This window comes from Mustela nivalis (assembly GCF_964662115.1).
Source record: "Mustela nivalis genome assembly, chromosome: 4".
Classification (NCBI taxonomy): domain Eukaryota; kingdom Metazoa; phylum Chordata; class Mammalia; order Carnivora; family Mustelidae; genus Mustela; species Mustela nivalis.
This window is the reverse complement of record NC_139023.1, coordinates 160,463,379-160,479,846: the sequence shown is the minus strand read 5'-3', so window position 1 is coordinate 160,479,846 and position 16,468 is coordinate 160,463,379. Positions and strand designations below refer to the sequence as shown.

The 16,468-nt window shown below is 52.6% G+C and overlaps 1 protein-coding gene and 2 long non-coding RNA genes across 6 annotated transcripts in view; 2 read left to right on the top strand and 1 right to left on the bottom strand.

Moving 5' to 3' along the window:
- Positions 1-852: 852 nt before the first annotated feature.
- LOC309863975 lies at positions 853-2,665 on the bottom strand. The gene is made up of 3 exons (XR_014311322.1): positions 2,621-2,665; positions 1,506-2,479; positions 853-944 (listed from the first exon to the last, which is right to left on the bottom strand). It is a non-coding gene; the product is annotated as an uncharacterized lncRNA (long non-coding RNA).
- Positions 2,666-2,812: 147 nt separating this feature from the next.
- Positions 2,813-16,468, top strand: part of SLC25A37 (solute carrier family 25 member 37) — a gene marked incomplete at its 5' end in the record, with an annotated part of 36,433 nt that continues 22,777 nt past the window's right edge. The window contains one exon of one of the 4 annotated variants that reach the window (XM_082729236.1): positions 2,813-3,154. Coding sequence is in view for 1 of the 4 variants with exons in the window: in XM_082729230.1 (XP_082585356.1) it covers positions 2,939-3,154 (216 nt within the window). The remainder of the gene's footprint in view (positions 3,155-16,468) is intronic. The other 3 variants (XM_082729234.1, XM_082729232.1, XM_082729230.1) reach the window with 3 other exon arrangements.
- LOC309863976 lies at positions 3,994-6,333 on the top strand. The gene is made up of 2 exons (XR_014311323.1): positions 3,994-4,072; positions 4,202-6,333. It is a non-coding gene; the product is annotated as an uncharacterized lncRNA (long non-coding RNA).

Below are 16,468 nucleotides of genomic sequence, written 5' to 3'. Positions count from 1 at the left end.
CCGTTCCTGCTGCCATATTGCTTCTTGACATCCATGAATCTGGTGACCAGACACTGCAGGGCTGTTGCAAGAGGAAAGTCATTGCCCACTCTTATCCAAGTGTCTATGGCTTTGCTAGGCAGCAGAAAACATCAAAGCAGCAGGAAGGTGACCTCCTTCTCTTTTCTGCCTCCCAGATCTCTCCAGTTCGTCCAACTGGCACAATATAAGAATTCACATCTGGACTATGAGCTGTAAGGATCTGATTAATGAGGTTTACAAATTTCTGGCCACTGCAGTACAAGAAGGAGTTTTTTTTTTTTTTAAAGATTTTATTTATCTATTTGACAGAGAGAGATCACAAGTAGGCAGAGAGGCAGGCAGAGAGAGAGAGGAGGAAGCAGGCTCCCCGCTGAGCAGAGAGGCCGATGTGGGACTCGATCACAGGACCCTGAGATCATGACCTGAGCCGAAGGCAGCGGCTTAACCCACTGAGCCACCCAGGCGCCCCCAAGAAGGAGTTTAAGATAGATGCTCAGTGCCAACCCACCATATCTACCTTACAGGATGAGAAAAAAATATTGAATGCTTATAGTATTCCAAATATTTTCTAAATTATTCTGGCTTAATATTTACTTAGTGAAGTTTTTTTAAATTTTATTTATTTGACACAGAGAGAAAGAGAGAGAGAGGAGGAAGCAGGCTTCCCGCTGAGCAGAGAGCCCGATGCGGGGCTCGATTCCAGGACCCTGGGATCATGACCTGAGCTGAAGGCAGAGGCTTTAGCCCACTGATCCACCCAGGCGCCCCCTTAATGAAGTTCTTAAAATGTCTGATATCTCTTAAGTTTATGGGCCTGTTTACGTTTGCCAGGAGTCCCCTTAATCATCCAGAGGATGGCTTCTCTCCACCAATATCACCGCTGCAAAGTCCAGAAGGCTCCTCATCCATTAGAAGACTACATCCTAAAAAAGAATTAAGTTATAGAAATGACACATGTATTATTTAGTTCTGAAAAATATAGTAAAAATACCTTTAATCCTACATCACTATCACAATGACCACTTCCCTCTTCCTGTGTGTCTAATGTTTACATCTTTGTAAATGTCATAGAGTTTCATGTTGTTTCTTCACCCAACATTGTATCATCATCATTTTTCATCTTATTGCATAACACAACCACAATTTTTGATGACCCCAATGTACATGTCATCATTTATTCAGCCATCCCCTTCTAGTTGAACATTTCAGTTGTTTCCAATTATTTAGTACTATAAATAGTGCTTTGAAGAGGGACTTAGGCATATTTACACTTTCGTGGCACATTTCCAGAAGTGGGACAACTGTTTTAAGAATATATACTGGTTAAAAGGTATCCATTTGCAAGTGGGTATCAGTGGCTTTTAATGAATGTTTCTTAAAAATCACCTATGGTAAAAGCGGGGAAAATTTTCTCTGCCAACCACTAAACAAAGAGCTTGCTTCTACCTGTAACAACCTCAGTACTTCCTCTGGGAGCTACTTACTATTGGCCGCTACCCAAAATGGGAAATTGGTGCCTTTGGCCTTGAAGGACAATGCTCACATCACTGTATCTGGAATCCCTGGAAGGTGCCTGGGTTGCTGTGACCTGAAGCTTGGGAGCAGGGTGAGGGTAGAGTGGGTGCAGCATCTTGGGGATCTCCCCCACCCTTTCCTATCTCAAGGCCCAGCTCTCCTGACCAGAAGGCTTCTCTGGATAAGGTGTCTGGTATCTGAGAAGTGCCAAGTCTTAAGCCCCAGAACATTTAGACGTGCAGGTGCCCTACTTTCCCAGAGAAGACTTCCATAGACAGGTCCCCTGCTTTCTGATTTCTCCTCCATCCCCGAAATACAGCAAGACAATACTGTTTAGGTTGAAATAAAGCAACCTGTGTTACACTTTAAGAGGTCAGCTCAAGATGAGTTTAAGAACCCGGAGACCAGAGTCTTAGAAGGCAGGTAGATGTAATGCTCTAAGATTTTACTGGGAGCCACTTAGCACCTGAGTGAGAGACCGGCCTCTAAAGACCTCCCAGGCTTATTAGTCCTGAGAAAAATGTGCTGAAGGTGCTGAAAAGCTCCATTCTGATGACTAGTCATGTCTTGCTCAGTCCAGGACGGGGTGGCTTTAAGCTTCTTTGTGAGAATAAGAAGAGGAACGCATTTAGCTCTGTGTTTCCAGCGAGGGAAAAAAATTTCAGCTAAACGATGTACTTCCCAGCAAAGCAGCCTAGCACAGGACCTTGACTCTGTCTCCTCCACGGCATATGCCCTTGTGCTGCACAAAAGGAGGTATGAGCCACTGATAGCATGCAGTGAGTCTCCAATTCTCGAACTCCACTCCGCCCGCACGTGTGCCCTCACCCCCTACCTGACTATCATAACTGCTCCATAAATGGCATTCGCAGTAACTGTCCACTCTCCAGGCCTTAGGAATGCCAACGCTTGCTGAGCAACACTGTTTGCAAAACCCCGGGCTCTGGAAAAAGATTATGCGTGGTTCCTGATCTCCCTCCACCCCCGGGAATGGGCATGTCCCCGCCGGGGAACTGGACAACCCTCTCCAGTTACTACCAGACCCCCTCCTCCGCCCAGCCAGCCTCAAGTGCCGCAGCAGCACCCTGGAGGTTGTACAACTTCCCGGGACACCCCAACGTCTCCTCTCGCCCCCGTCCGGTTGCTTGGAAATTTGCACTGGACAGTGACGTCACACAGGAAGGCGGGTCCCCAGTGTCCCGCACACCAATGGTGGGGCCGCGGCCGGCCTCTTCTTTTCCAGCGATTGGTGTGTCGGGCCTCTTCGCTCCACCCCAGCCCGCCATGGCGTCAGGCGCCGCAAAACCGGGGAGGTGGTTCCCACTTTAAGAAGTGAAGTTTTTCGCCCCCTCCCCCTCCCTGCCCACCTCCTGCAGCCTCCCGCGCCCCGCGGAGCTGGCGGATGGAGCTGCGCTGCGGCGGCGTAGGGAGCCAGACTGTGGGGCGCAGGATGGATGGGGACAGCCGAGATGGCGGCGGCGGCGGCGGCTGCAAGGACGCCGGGTCGGAGGACTATGAGAACCTGCCGACCAGCGCCTCCTTATCCACCCACATGACAGCCGGAGCGATGGCCGGGATCCTGGAGCACTCGGTCATGTACCCGGTAGACTCGGTGAAGGTGAGGCGCGAAGAGACTTGCGGGACGGAGCGAGCGGACCGGGGAGCGCGCGCGCGCGTGCGTTTGCATCCCGCGCAAGAGCAGCCTGGAGGAGCGCCCCAAAGCGCCTCTCCTCCCGGCTGCGGCGGGCGTGGGGCGCGGCACCCCAGCTCCTGCCGCGAGCGCGTCGCGCCGCTCCTTCCGCCGCGCGCCTGGGCCCCGGGGGCGCCCCTAAGCCCACGAGGGTGCTTGGGCCGGTGCTGCGCACCGCCGCTCCCACCGCCTTCCCGACCCGGGCTGCTGGCGGCGCTGCGGCGGGGGAGAAGAATTGGCGAGCGCCCCTGGTCTCGGTGGTGGCGGCGGGGTGCCCGAGAGGCGATCGGTGCAGCTCCGCACAGTCTTACCACGCCTGCCCACGAGATCCGAGGACTTCGGGCTTCCAGCTCTTCGCGGCTCCCGCTGGCGCGCCCGGTGTCCGAGCCGCGGCGAGAGGCGTCCTCCGGTGTATGAGGGGTGGCCACGGCTGCCCCCACGTGCGCACTTTCCGAGGGAGCGTGCCGCCGGGAAGTGCTAACTGCGCTAGCTGGCGCGGAGAAACGTGGCCCCGGCTCGGCCGCGCGCCCTCCGGCCGGGGTGTGTGTGGCTTCTGCTTCCCGGGTCTCTGGGCAGGCGGAGGAGTGGCAGGGGTTCCGCTGGTTCTTGGCAGCTCTCTTGGGAATACCGGTTCAGCGACGCCCGACGTGATCCCCTTTTCTCAGGATTTCTGCACCGCTTCCCCCAGAAGTTCGGGCAGCAGCCTAGATAGAGGCAGGGAGCCCTGCAGTGACATTTGCCTTCTCTTTTTGTTGCAGGGAGGAGGGCAGGCGAGAAGAGCGTGGGCTATCCAACTCTTACTGTGGGTTGTGTAATAGGCACTCGGTTTGCCTGTCACCTCCCCAGGTAGTTTTACGAGCATTTGTGCAAGGAGGCAGCGTTAGCCGGGCGGATTTTCCCTGTTAGACTGAGAGCTGCCTTCTGTCCGACTGTTCAGGAAGGTAATGCTGGCACTGACATTTTGCCCTTCTGTAGGCATAACTCATCGAATTCGTCCAGCAAACCCAGGGATTAACAGATGAAGAAACGGAGGCAAAGGGCTATGAACTGATTCCCCTGCCCAGGCTCGTACTCCACCTGTCTCCTCTGACTCCAGCCTCAGAGTGCTTTCTGAGACTTGGGGACGGCTCTGGGTGGCAGTTATTTTGAAAGGCAGGGCCCACAGAGCTCCCCCACTGGCAGCTGTCTTGTTGATGCTCGCCCCACACGTGAGATGTGAAGACCAGAATGTCAAAGTCAGGGTTTTCTCTGCCCTGGGCAGCTCTCTGGGAGCTGGCAGTCAGTGGACAGACACGAATCCAGTGAGAGAAAGCATGGGCATTTGCAGTAAGGTGAGGCCCAAGCCTTTGATGATGCTACCCTGCCTGAGGCATTAGCTCTTCGGACCCTCCAGCATCCCCAGGGAGGATTAAGGGAAGGAATGGTCTTTGCTGCTAGGGTTATGGAGGGCATGGGAGAGAGTTTTGCCTGGTAGGTTTTCACAGCTTCTCCAGGAAAGACCCTGAACAGATATCTGGAGGCATTTGTATAGGAAAGAATCCATCACATGTAATAAAATTTCCCATATTCGAAGCTGTTGTGTCCAATGCCCTGGACAGACTATGAGGAGAGTTAGGGGCAGGAACGTGTTATTCGAGCAGGCACCCGGCTCACAGGGTGGCAGAGATGAACATTCCATTGGGGAACGATGCCACATGTGAGGTTTTGCTGAGCATGGCTTGGAGCACCACTATTGGTTATCTTTAGGATTAGATGTAATTAGTCATGCCTTTTCAACTCCCTGTGTCAGCCTAAGAGGTATTTGTCTCATATGTTTAAATTGTGTGTTTAGTTTCTTTTCTGCCCCGTAGACATCGCATGTTTTAATCCAGATGTCACTGTGTACTTAGCACATAGCAGTGAAGTAATCACCTGTGGATAGGAAACAGGGCCGTCCCAGACGAGTCACCCATCTTATAGGGCTTGACTATAAAATGAAGGCCCTGTTTAGGTAATTAGTAAGGGCTTCTGTTTCTAAGCATGCAGGTTTGGTTTTTAAAGCACCTCATTTCTCACTACAGTTTCTCGGGAGAGGGTAGCAAGGATTCTTATTTTCATGTATCAGCTGAGACAAAAGGCACAGAGAGAGGGTTAAGTGGTGTGAGCCCCGTTGCATGATCCCAGGGAGGCTGCGGCCAAGTGCCAAGGTCTACCAAGATCGGCATGGCTGTCTGTGCCCAGCATGACAAAACAGGGACACAACCATGCATCACTTGGGGAAACCTCGACTGTATTTTTCTTAAATATTTTGGGTGATGGAGACCATGAGTAATGGGAGTCAGGAGCCTGGATTGGGTTTCCAGCCCTGCCTGTCACTTGCTTCATGCCTTAGCCACTGTTCTGCGCCTTAGTTTTGTGGCTCTAAAATGGGGCCTGCGGGCAAGTTCAGTATTTCTCCCCATTCTTAACCTGTCCCCTTTTCTACATACACAGAACACCTACTGTCCTCTTTTATGATACTTGAAATTCCAAAGAATTATTACAGTCGAAGCCATGGCAGTGGGAATTGTGTGTTGGAAAAAAAATTCATCTCTGATTTTATAAGGTACACATTTTAAACTTTGAGTACGTGAGGTTAAGTGAGAGTAACAGGTGGACCCGCTTTTCCCAGTTTTTCTGTCCTAGGTGGTGGGGACCATGGAACTCAGTGCTGGTCACTTTGACCACAGAGCCAGATGAGCTGCTTCCTTTTGTGGTCATAGGGGCAGAAAGCCAACCTTATCAGTGCTTAAAATTATTATGTTAAATATGCTTTCCCATGAAGTCCTATCCTAACCAACATCCCACAATGTCACTTTAATTACCTGTGTTTTTTCAGACTGTGGGTTGTGACCCATTAATGGCATCAACATTTTAAGAAAGATTAGTTTCTCTAGGGGCGCCTGGGTGGCTCAGTGGGTTAAGCATCTGCCTTCCGCTCCTGTCAGGGTCCTGGGATGGAGCCCCGCTTTGGGCTCTCTGCCGGGGAATCTGCTTCTCCCTCTCCCACTCCCCCTGCTTGTGTTCGCTCTCTCGCTCTCGCTTTCTCTCTCTGTGTGAAATAAATAAATAAAATCTTAAAAAAAAAAGATTAGTTTCTCTAATGGTGAAAGTACAAAATACAAGTGAGTGTGGTGTGGCCTGCAGTAAGACGTGTTGCTTGGTGAAATTGTTTGGGTTGTGTGTGTGTGTGTGTGAGTGTGTGCGCGCGCGTCCCCTGAATGACTATGTACAACCCCATTCTGATAGGCAGTTATGGCCAAAAAAGTATGAGGAGCACTGAACCTGATGATGGGTCACGTCTCTGAAGCTACAGCAGTCTGTGATTATTAAAGGGTTATTTGGAAGACCTTTGGCAACATTTCTGCTCCTTCCTGTGCCTCCTTCTCACACTTAGTCCCCGGGGGTGGAGTGTGAGTACTTATTGAGTCCCTAAAGGGCCAGGTCACCCGGATCTCCTGTCAGTTCCCAGTAACTGTAGGGTCTGCCTGGAACCAAGGACTGGAGCATGGGGACTCCGCAGCTCTTTAGCCAACCGGTAGTGATTACTTCCTTCCCAACTGGGGCTTTGCAGTGGGTTTTCCGTGATTCTGTAGCCAGTGCCCCAGAGTGTGCAAGTGGCATGGTCCCTGGGGCCAGCACGTGGGGTGGCTGTAGGAAGCCCGGGTCGGGAGAGTGCTCAAGACCATGGGGAGAATGCCAGGTGGGTGGAGGAGGAAATTCCAACCAGATTAGGCACACCACTCTAGACCATGCTGAATCCCACGGTGGTGAAAGCAGGGGGCAAAAGGAAACAGGAAAGATTTGAAGCGAGGGAACTTCCCCTGACCCTCTCTCGGCCCTTCCCTTGGCTTCTCAAGGAAGCGCTGTCTGTAACTGTGCATGGAGAAGCCCCCCTTCCCCGGGCCAGGCACGCAGTCCGCGGGGAGGAGCGGGCAGCCAGGGGGTGAGGCTCAGCCTTCTCTCCAGGAGCTGGTGGGTGCTGAGCCAGTTGGAAACGTCGGTTGGCCTCCGGGGATTCTGCAGTTGGCCTTGCTGAGCTCTGAGCCACAGCGAGCCAGGCAGGTGCCAGGACAGCTCAGCATTCCTCCACTTCTGAGTTTGCTCCTCCGGGTCCCAGCGGTGCAGGCTGGCTGGTAGGAAGGGTGCTCAGCCGGAAGGGGAAGGCCGCAGCCGGAGCCCCCTCCGGATCCCACTGCAGTGTTTTCAAAGCCAAGTACAGTTCAGTAGATGCCGCTCGGCTTCAAAAGGGCGTGAAATCCCAAATTGCTCGAGTTCTTGCAAGAAAATTATAGTGATTTCTCTGTCTCTCTCCTCCTGTCTTGTCTTCTTCAGGTTCCTCCCCTCCCTTTTTTTCTGTCCTTAAGTGGGTGATGCTTTTTTAAAAGGTGCATTTGGAAGGGGTGTTCTTGAACTTGTGTCCTTTTCTTTGCCTCCTGAGGACGCCCATAGCCGGGATCTGCACCTTGCAGGCCTGCTGCTGGAGGAGGGGGCGGACCTTACCCAGCCCCCTCTGCCTGGAAGTGGGGGAGGGGCCGGCTGGGTCAGGGCTTGAGGGGTTCCCCTAGGAGTTTAGTGGACAAGGAAGACACCTTCACCTCTTCAGTAGGGAGAGGCAGTTTTGCCCGCATGGGGGATGTGTGCCTGGCCCATGGGAGAGGGCATTGCTCGTGGAGTGTGTGTGTCCCTTATCCCTTCCTGGTTTTCTTTTGGCCATGTCTTAGCTACCTTTGGCCATCTCATTCGTGAGAGCTTTCATCCCATCTGCTCTTGGGCCCAGTGATCGACTGCGGTCCACTTTCCCTTTTTGATGGACGTCGGTTCTTGACCCCCTTTCAACTTCAGGAGGGCTGCCTTTCCCCAGCCCACTGGATGAACTAGCTTCTGTGTTGAAAGTAGCCTCTCTCAAGCCCCAGAACATTCTGGCTGTCTTCATATTTCTCCTAGGACCCAACATTTTCTTCTCAGAGAATTTTCCTTTCGTTTTCTAATCCTTGGTGAGCCCTCTGGCCTCCTCAGTGCCGGCTGCAGATGCATCTGTACGGGCTGGCTGTTTGCACGAGCTCTTCAGCAGGCATCGCGAGCCCCGAGCCTGCCCTTCCCCTCCCCGCCTCCACCTAGAATGTTCTGGCTGACATTTTCCATAGAGGGGACATATCTAATCACTTTGTCTTTAACTCTAAACTTCCCCTCAAGCTCTTTCTGAGCCACATGTCTCACCCTCCGAGAACTATCTTGGGGAGATTCAGATCCCTAGTCATTGATGTACTGGTTGGGGCAGAGCCGGCTTAGCTTTTCTGAGTCGTAATTGCTTTGTCCGTAAAACGCAGATCATAATTTTCTTGCTGGTTTCTCTCTCCCGACTGAGCTTTCCACTGCTTTCTTCCTTGATTTTTCATCACACCCGACGGAAGTTGCTTGGAACATGCTCGCTTATATCTGCACCGAATGTTCCTTCTGTCTCCCTGTCCTGATAGGGAGACACCTCTTCCCCTGAGGTCACTCCTTCCCGGAAGCCTCTCAAGTGTTAAGATTCCCGCCAGCTCAAGCCCAGGCACCTCTGGGGCTCCTGGCCTCTCACTGTGACCCACCAGCCTGTTAGTCTCGCTCTTCCTTTGAGGCTCCTGTCCTTCCTCTTTTTTCTCTCTCTCTCTCTCACCTGCTCACCTTGGGGCAGGAGAAGGAGTGGTGAGGGGCACCAGTGTGTGGAGGGCGTCCAGGCTCTGCTTAGCGTGACCCTGGATCTTTTCTCCCTGTGCCCTGTCTCCTGTCGGTGGAAAGGGGAGAGTGGTGGTGAGGGTGAAGTCCTTCAAGCAGTGGATGCCGGAGCCTGCCGTGCCCAGAGTGCTCTCTGGGGCTCAGTGCTCATCTTCATCTCTGTCATGGTCCACAACATAGTTGTGCCTCTCTTTCCCCAATCTCTCTGGACGTTAGCGTCATGCTTGCAAAGACTGTTTCCACCCCGAAGGAATCCCGCTATCACTCTTGAGAACATCCCCTCCTGGTCGCCAGCCAACTAACATCCAAACCCCTGTGTTCTTTATGCCCCTCAGATTGATGGCCTGTAACTCCACGGGGCCTCGTCCTAACCTGGCACTTTTCCACCTCTGAGATCCCGAATTTAGCTGTGTTAGCCTGGCCCCACAGGGCTGGGCCTCCGCCTGGCCCTGTTTTCCTCCTCCAGCCTAGAGCCTGTGGCCGGCCACTGCAGCCACTCCCAGGACCTCCCTTTCCCTGCCTCACTGGTCTGCCCAAACCCCAGTCCTGGATGACCCATTGCCCCATCGGGCGGTCGAGCCCTTCTGGAAAAAAAATTTCACATTTGCCTCCACTGGTGCCCTGTGTGCACGTGCATCTGGGGCCCTCAGCCTGCCCTTTTGTGTGTTCTGGTCAGCCTGTTCCCAACTTTCTCAGCAGCTCCTCACACTCCCATCCCTCTGCTTTCTCAGCCCCTTGTGTGGCCTCTTGCTCCGTAGCTCACAGTGAAGATCACCTTCCTCTCACTGCCCTTCCAACCAGCCTGCTGTTCCCTGCCTTCCTCCTGTCGTAAGGTACAAGGGTCTTGCCTCTGTCAGACGGGAATCATCAGGCCTGGGAAAGGCAGTGCGTGGGAACCGCTTGCATACACCTGCGTTTCAGCCTTGCCTCTACCCTGGGCCACGGGAGTGACCTCTGCCACCTCAGTGTCCTTGTCTGCAGAGTGGGGATGTTCATACCGAGCCCTCCCTTATAGGGCTGTTGGAAGAATTGAACAAGGCATCTCTCGGAAAGCTGTTGCTGTAGCGTCTGCTGCCCGTGTGCTATAAATGCTCATGGTGGCAGTTATTTTGGTCGTCTTTCTCATGAGCAACTCGGTTTCAGTATCTTTAGCCTTCCCCCGACCTGTGATTCCTTCTTACAAGCATTTATAAAGTCCAGACTCGTCCCACCTTCAATAACAAATACAGGACATCTCACCTTGACCCCATGTGCCCCCAGGGGTTCTTCTCTTCAAAATAACCAGGGTTAGGAAAGGATCCTGGACACTTGGTCTCTGCTTCCTCACCTCCTCCTCCCCTCCTTCCCCCCACCCCTCACTGGCCAGGCCTTTGGCTTTGTGGCCACCGCTCTGCTGGAAACCTCACAGAGGCTGCTAGTGATCTCCTGGCTAATAAAATCAGTCATCATTTTCCTGGCCTCTCCGATGAAGGGGCAGCTGCCTGGTCTTCCTTAGAGGTCAGCCCCCCACCCTCTCTGCTCCCCGCAGTTTTCTGTCTGCATCCTGCTCGCTCACAGTTGGAAGACTGGTGTCTCTGGTCCAGCCTTTCTGGAAGCTGGGTATCTGTGGCCTCCCAGACATGTCTTAGACGTGGCTGCCTCAGTGTCCAGGATGTGCCATGTAGACATCCCTGCCTCCCCTCCAGCCTGGACTCCCTCCCTCAGAAACTTTGTCTTCTTAAATAGGGAAGAGTCGCAATGCCTACCCTGCCCTCCTTTCAGGTCTTGTCACTACATCTAGAAAGAAAATGCAGCCGGGTTTGCAATGAACTCTGAACAGTGAATACAGTCTAAGAAGTATAAAACAGCTCTCTGCAGGTGCCAGGCCATGGTTTTATCAAACTGGGAACTTGCTAAAAGGTAGGGTTAGCTGATTGGAATGGAAAGCCCAGCCTGTTCTGCACGTGCGACAGAACCCGTGCCAGGAGCTGAGGACCAGCCCCATCTTCTGCATCTCGTATCAGATGGTCCCTCTCTCTGCTTCATAGGCCCCTAGCTGCCCCCGTTGCCTGCAGAACAAAGCCTGAACCTTGAGCAGTGTGCAGACGCCTAGATCTTCTCCCCTCTGACTTGTCTGTCAGAGCAAGACAGATAAAGGTATTCTGTGAATAGCGGTTGAATGAATGTAGGCACAGTTGTTGTTTTAAAGAGGTGTGGGAGGAAGAGAGGGCACCTGCGTGGCTCATTGGGTTGGGCATCTGACTCTTGACTTCGGCTTGGGAGGTGACCTCAGGGTTGTGGGATCAAGCCACCTATCAGGCTCCGTGCTCAGCAGGGAGTCTGCTTGAGTTTCTCTCCCCCTGCCCCCCCATGCCCCCTTAATGCATTCTTGCTTTCTAAAATACATAAATCTCTAAAACAAAAGAAGAGATGTGGTGGGGAAAAGTTCTTTAAAACATGCTCAGCCCCTTTGTTTGTCCTTTGTTTTGCAGTAGAATTTGCAAGCCACCGTTCTATCCCGATGAGGCTATTAATTCTTCTGGCCACCCACTTCATTCCACACTTCCTGAGCGCCTTCCCTGCTCGTCTCTGTGCTATAGACACCAGACAGCAAAAATAAGTGCTGGCCCCTGGCCTCAGAGCATTGCTCGCTATAATTAGATCCTGAGCTAAAGTGGCAGGACAGGCTCCCTTTGAGGGGAAGAAGAGCCCAACTTGGTGTTTGCTTTCAAAGGGGCAAAAGGTCTGGGGTGTGCAGGCTCTGCCATCTTGCAGGTCCCGAGGCTGCCCAGGGAACATCATTCCGGACTTCTTTGCCGTGTAATCTTGAGTTGGCTCCTTGCCCTGGAGAAAACAGTGGCCCTTAGTTGTCCTATGTGCACCCCCGCCCCCCGCAATCCTCTCCCTCACCCCTGAGATGGTTAGTCATTCTGGAAGCTGAACTTGGCTCCCAAAAGGTGCCTTTGAAAACATTCTCCACCCTACCAGTAACCCCAGACAGTTGGGAAGGGCTGTTGTCTGGTCACTAAGAGGTGTTACGGTTTCACATTCACATTCACGCTTTCTCTCTGAAGAGAAAACAAAACGTGTTGAAATGGAAATCCCAGCAGCAGCTTGGCTGAAGCAAGAGTTGCGTAACAGCTTTAAGAAATGTCTGGCCATTGTTGGGTCAAGTGGGGGGCTGCAGCTTCGTGTCACCGAGGGGACTTCCTCTGGGGCCTCTGGATCCATCAGACGTGTCCAGCAAGAGACCCAGAAAGCAGCGGCACGCCGAGGTCTGATTGGCAAATGCCCTTGCCGTGGTTGCTCATTGGGGTGACAGCTTTGGTTCCCTGGCATGGCGGTAAAGGCCCCATCTGAGATCCTTCCTTGGGCAGGGGCTGGAGAGAGCCGTATGTGCTGGTGGAAGCTGTATGTGGAAGACCCTAGAAGGCCCCAGTAGGCTCTGAGATGTTAATTTCGGGGCCTGCCATGGACCAGCTTTGAAACCTTGACCATGGTACTTCTCTAGGCTAGGCTGGTGTCTCCTGGTCTCACAGGCTAATCCTAGTTTCCTAGACTAACATCATCTGCTTCCCCACTTGATGGGGCCTTTGAGAAGCTCAGGCAGGATCACGTTTGTGGGCGGCTTTTGTAAACCTGGACATGCCCAGATAATCCTAGATATTATCGGAGGTAACATGCTTCATGATGAAGAGGAGAGTGGTTCAGGTTCACAGAGCAGGCTCTGGGGCCAGACTGCCTTGGGACGGTGCCTATAGAAGCTACTGACCTTTCCGTGCCCCATTTTCCTCATCCGTAAGAGGGGGTAATCACACTGCCCACCTCAGAGTGTTGCCATGAGAATTCATTGTGATATACTGCCAAGTGTTAAGAATAGCATCAGGTACTGGTAAGCTTTCAGTTAATTTTAGTACCTGTGTCGTTTCTAAAGGTGTTATTGCTTGAACGCCTATTGATACTTGTATGTTGCTTTTGCACTTGTATGTTGCACTGCTTTTGTATTGTTCTCACCTGCATTCTGTCAGTGGATTCTCTTAGCGCTCCTGTGAAGGTGGGAAAAGACATGTGCTGTTTCTCATTTTGAGAAAACCAAACTTCAGAAAAATAAGACGCTCTGGAAGTCGGGCATTTTCTACTACTCAAGAGTGGAGGCGGGACAAAGAGGAAGGGAAGAGGCAAGAGAAAGCTAAGGAGGTACCGGGGAGTAGAATCACACGTTAATGGCAGCAGGGGCCCCTGAGCTGGGTTCTGAGACAAGCTGACACGGCCCCAGCTGCATTCTTGGGAGGGAGGAACTGGAGTGAAGGGGAGCACCAGCAGTGACTCAAAAGTCCAGCATGGAACGCAGGGCTCTAACGTATAAGGAGTTCTTCGGTCAGATACTCCAGCACAGAGGGCAAGGGGATGATGACATATGGTTATGGCTGTAGGTAATCTCTGGCTCTGTCTGACTTCTCTCTCTGGATCGACTTGCAGCCTCTGTGGCCCCCTTCTCATGTCAGTAGGGAGTTGAAACGTGGAGCTCAGTATTTTGATTTGACTTTCGACTGGCCTGAGAATCCTTTTCTGAAACCCAGGATCAGGACCGCCTGTTTTTGGGAAGAGCACTACGGTCATCATTCCTTGGTCGGCTAGGGTAGCGGTTTCCTTCCTTTCCACAGGGAAGAGGAGCAATGACCGTCGTGCCTCCCTTTCCCATCTGCTCACTGCCTCTAGGAAGAAAATAGAGACGGGCTTGCAGCAAACAAACCTTTCTACTGTTGAAAAAGTCTAAAGCTCTCCACAGGTGCCAGGTCACGGTATTTATTATCCAGTGGGGATCCTGTTAAAGGGGTAAGGTTAGCTCATTGGAATGGAAAATCCAGGCTCTGTTTCCAGCCACTGTTGGATTCGCAGCGTGGCCTCGGGCGCTTCACCTCTCTCCTTACACAGTGTCTCCCATCTGTTGAGTAAGGACCGGGGTGGCCCCCCCTGCTCCCGCCACCTTCACTGGGTTGTCCTCAGGGCATGCTCTGAAACACATTTAAAATTGATCACGGAGGGCTGATGTTGAGAGGAGCTGCGTGTGGCCACCGAGATGAAGGCTCGTGAATGACGGGCTGTGTGCAGGGAGGGCAGTGGGGTGCCCGGGGCAGTGAGGGGTGCCCGGGGCAGTGAGGGGTGCCCGGGGCAGTGAGGGGTGCTCGGGGCAGTGAGGGTCCCGTTCTTCTCTGCGGGTCAGCTTTTTATAGCCTCACTTTTACTTTTTAAGTGAGCCTGCCCCTCAAATGCCAGGCAGCTGGGGCTGGGATTTTCCCACCGTGGTCCCTCCTGTGTCTGTTTTCCCTGTTTTCTCAATGAGCTGTCCCAGAGAAGTAAGAGGGGAAAGAGGTAGGACACAGACGCCTTTGTTTTGAGGTCCTCTGGTCCTTGTTTCCGCATGCTCCCCTCTTGGAGGGTTTTGCTGGCTGGTGCCTGGCTTGCCCTCGGCCTGGCAGTAGGTGCGGAAGGTGGTGGGTGGACACCGGCAGCCCGCAGGAAGCTTGCCAGCCGGGCCTGCTCCGGACAGGAACACGCCGGGCACTGCCTCTGACTCGTAGTGCCCCCCTCTCCCCTGGAAGACGGGCTGTCCCAAGGATGTCCCAGGACTGTCACGAGCCTGGATTAAAGGAGCAGGGGGGTTAGCTGATGAGCCACTCAGAGAAGTCACACCGGAGCCCGGAAGCCTTTCCAAAGGAGAGATGTTGGTGTGTGTGTATACATGTGTGTGAGGCTGGAAGGGGCGGGCCCAGGGCATGTCAGTCTCTTTCCTTAGTCACTGTCTCCATGGCTTATTTGCTAAACGTGGGCTTGTGTTAGCCTGATTCATAGAACTTTGGAAGAGTTGAAAGGCCTTTGCAACAATGCAACTTCATCTGCTGGATTTCACTGAATGACTAAATTAATGTGAGGAGTGAGGACGTATGGAGAGTAAGGATGCGGGGCCGGGAGGAGCTGGAAGGCTCGACACCTGGGAGGTCTCTCCTGACAGAAGTCCCCGTCCGGCGGGGAGGACAGATAGATTGACGACTCCTTCCTGTAGTGCATGTTGAGACTGTCCTCAGGGAACCTGCACCTCATCCAGGGGGTCAGGAAAAGGCACCTCCAGGAATTAGCTCAGTCTCTATATGTAGAACAAAGGGGATACAGATGTTAGAACAAAGCCATGCCATTCTCTCTGTCTGCTAGGCTGTCCCGTCCTCTTCTCCAAGGTGCCTGGCCATAAGCAGGACACCTACATCCCTCTGACACTGGTTTTGGGGTTCTGCTCTGAGCCTTCTGATTGCAGAATCCGCAGAGACCATTTTCATAGTTTGAGGTCACCACATCGGGTCTTCCACGTGGGACCTGCCCCCTGTTCTGAAATTTTCTGCCCCCGCCCCGCCCTTTTCTGAAATTTCTTCTTTTTCTCCCTCATGTTCTGGGATTTTAATTCCCTGTCCAGCTACCAAATGACAGCCTGTGGCTTTCCCTCCGAGTGGGACTTTTTACCGCAGTGCCAAAGACCAGAGGAAGGCGGGAACAAGGAGGGAGGGATGAAGGCTGTCATCTCAAAGGCATTTCTGCTCCTAATTGGCTCATAATTAATGGGTGGCATTAGTGGCAAATGCAGCTGCAGCAGCGGCCAGAGAAGTGGCTAAAAATTAAATACCGTCATGTGACTTACAGAGGTTTAGGGTTTGTTTGCCTGAGTGACCTTTACTAGCACAGGTCACCATTTGTAGGGTTACGAGGAGAGACCTGACAGACAGTGTAGGTGACCAGTGTGCTTTCCAGAGGGTGGAGACCTATCTAGAGTCCATAGCGCCTGTACTTCTTCCTGACACACAGATGCAAATGTCATTCCTTTTCGCTTTTTAAAGGCCACTGTGGAGGTACATGTTTCCCCATCCCCTCCTCCGTTTTAGCCTATCTGGCTCTGGTGGAGCCTTCTAGAAAATGTGGAAAGCACAGTTTCCCGGGCTTGTCCCCTCCGCCTGTGGCAGTTTTGATAAAGAGCCTGAAACCGGGCTCTTGAGGAATGTTCCCCCTGGTGTCTGTGTTCGTCCAGGGTTTAGACAGAAGTTCCTGGAACTCACCGCTTTTGGAAGCCAAGTCCTGTTTCTCCAAAAGGCCAGTCTGGTGACACGGGCAAGAATCGACTGACCCCAAGGCCAGCCCTCTCTTTCTGTGTCTGCGGATTCCCCTGGCACAGGAGGTCTTTGTTACCAAGTCTGTTTGCTGAGTGTTTTGAAGGAGGGCATGTGTGGGCCTTTTCAGTGTTGTTAGACAATGCTGAGCTGTTACCCAGAAGAAACGGTCCTGGGAGAAGCCAAGATTTGATCTGGTTGAAGTTCTATCACAGAAAGTGCCCAGATAAGAAGTGGCCAGCGAAATGGTTAAAATCCTATTGTAGTATGTGAGACTTGAGAGCTCGCTTTTAATGTGATTGTGTTTCAGTGTTTTTTACCCCCTTGAATCTCAGCTTCTCAGATAATAAACTGAATTAATGTACATGTATTACAC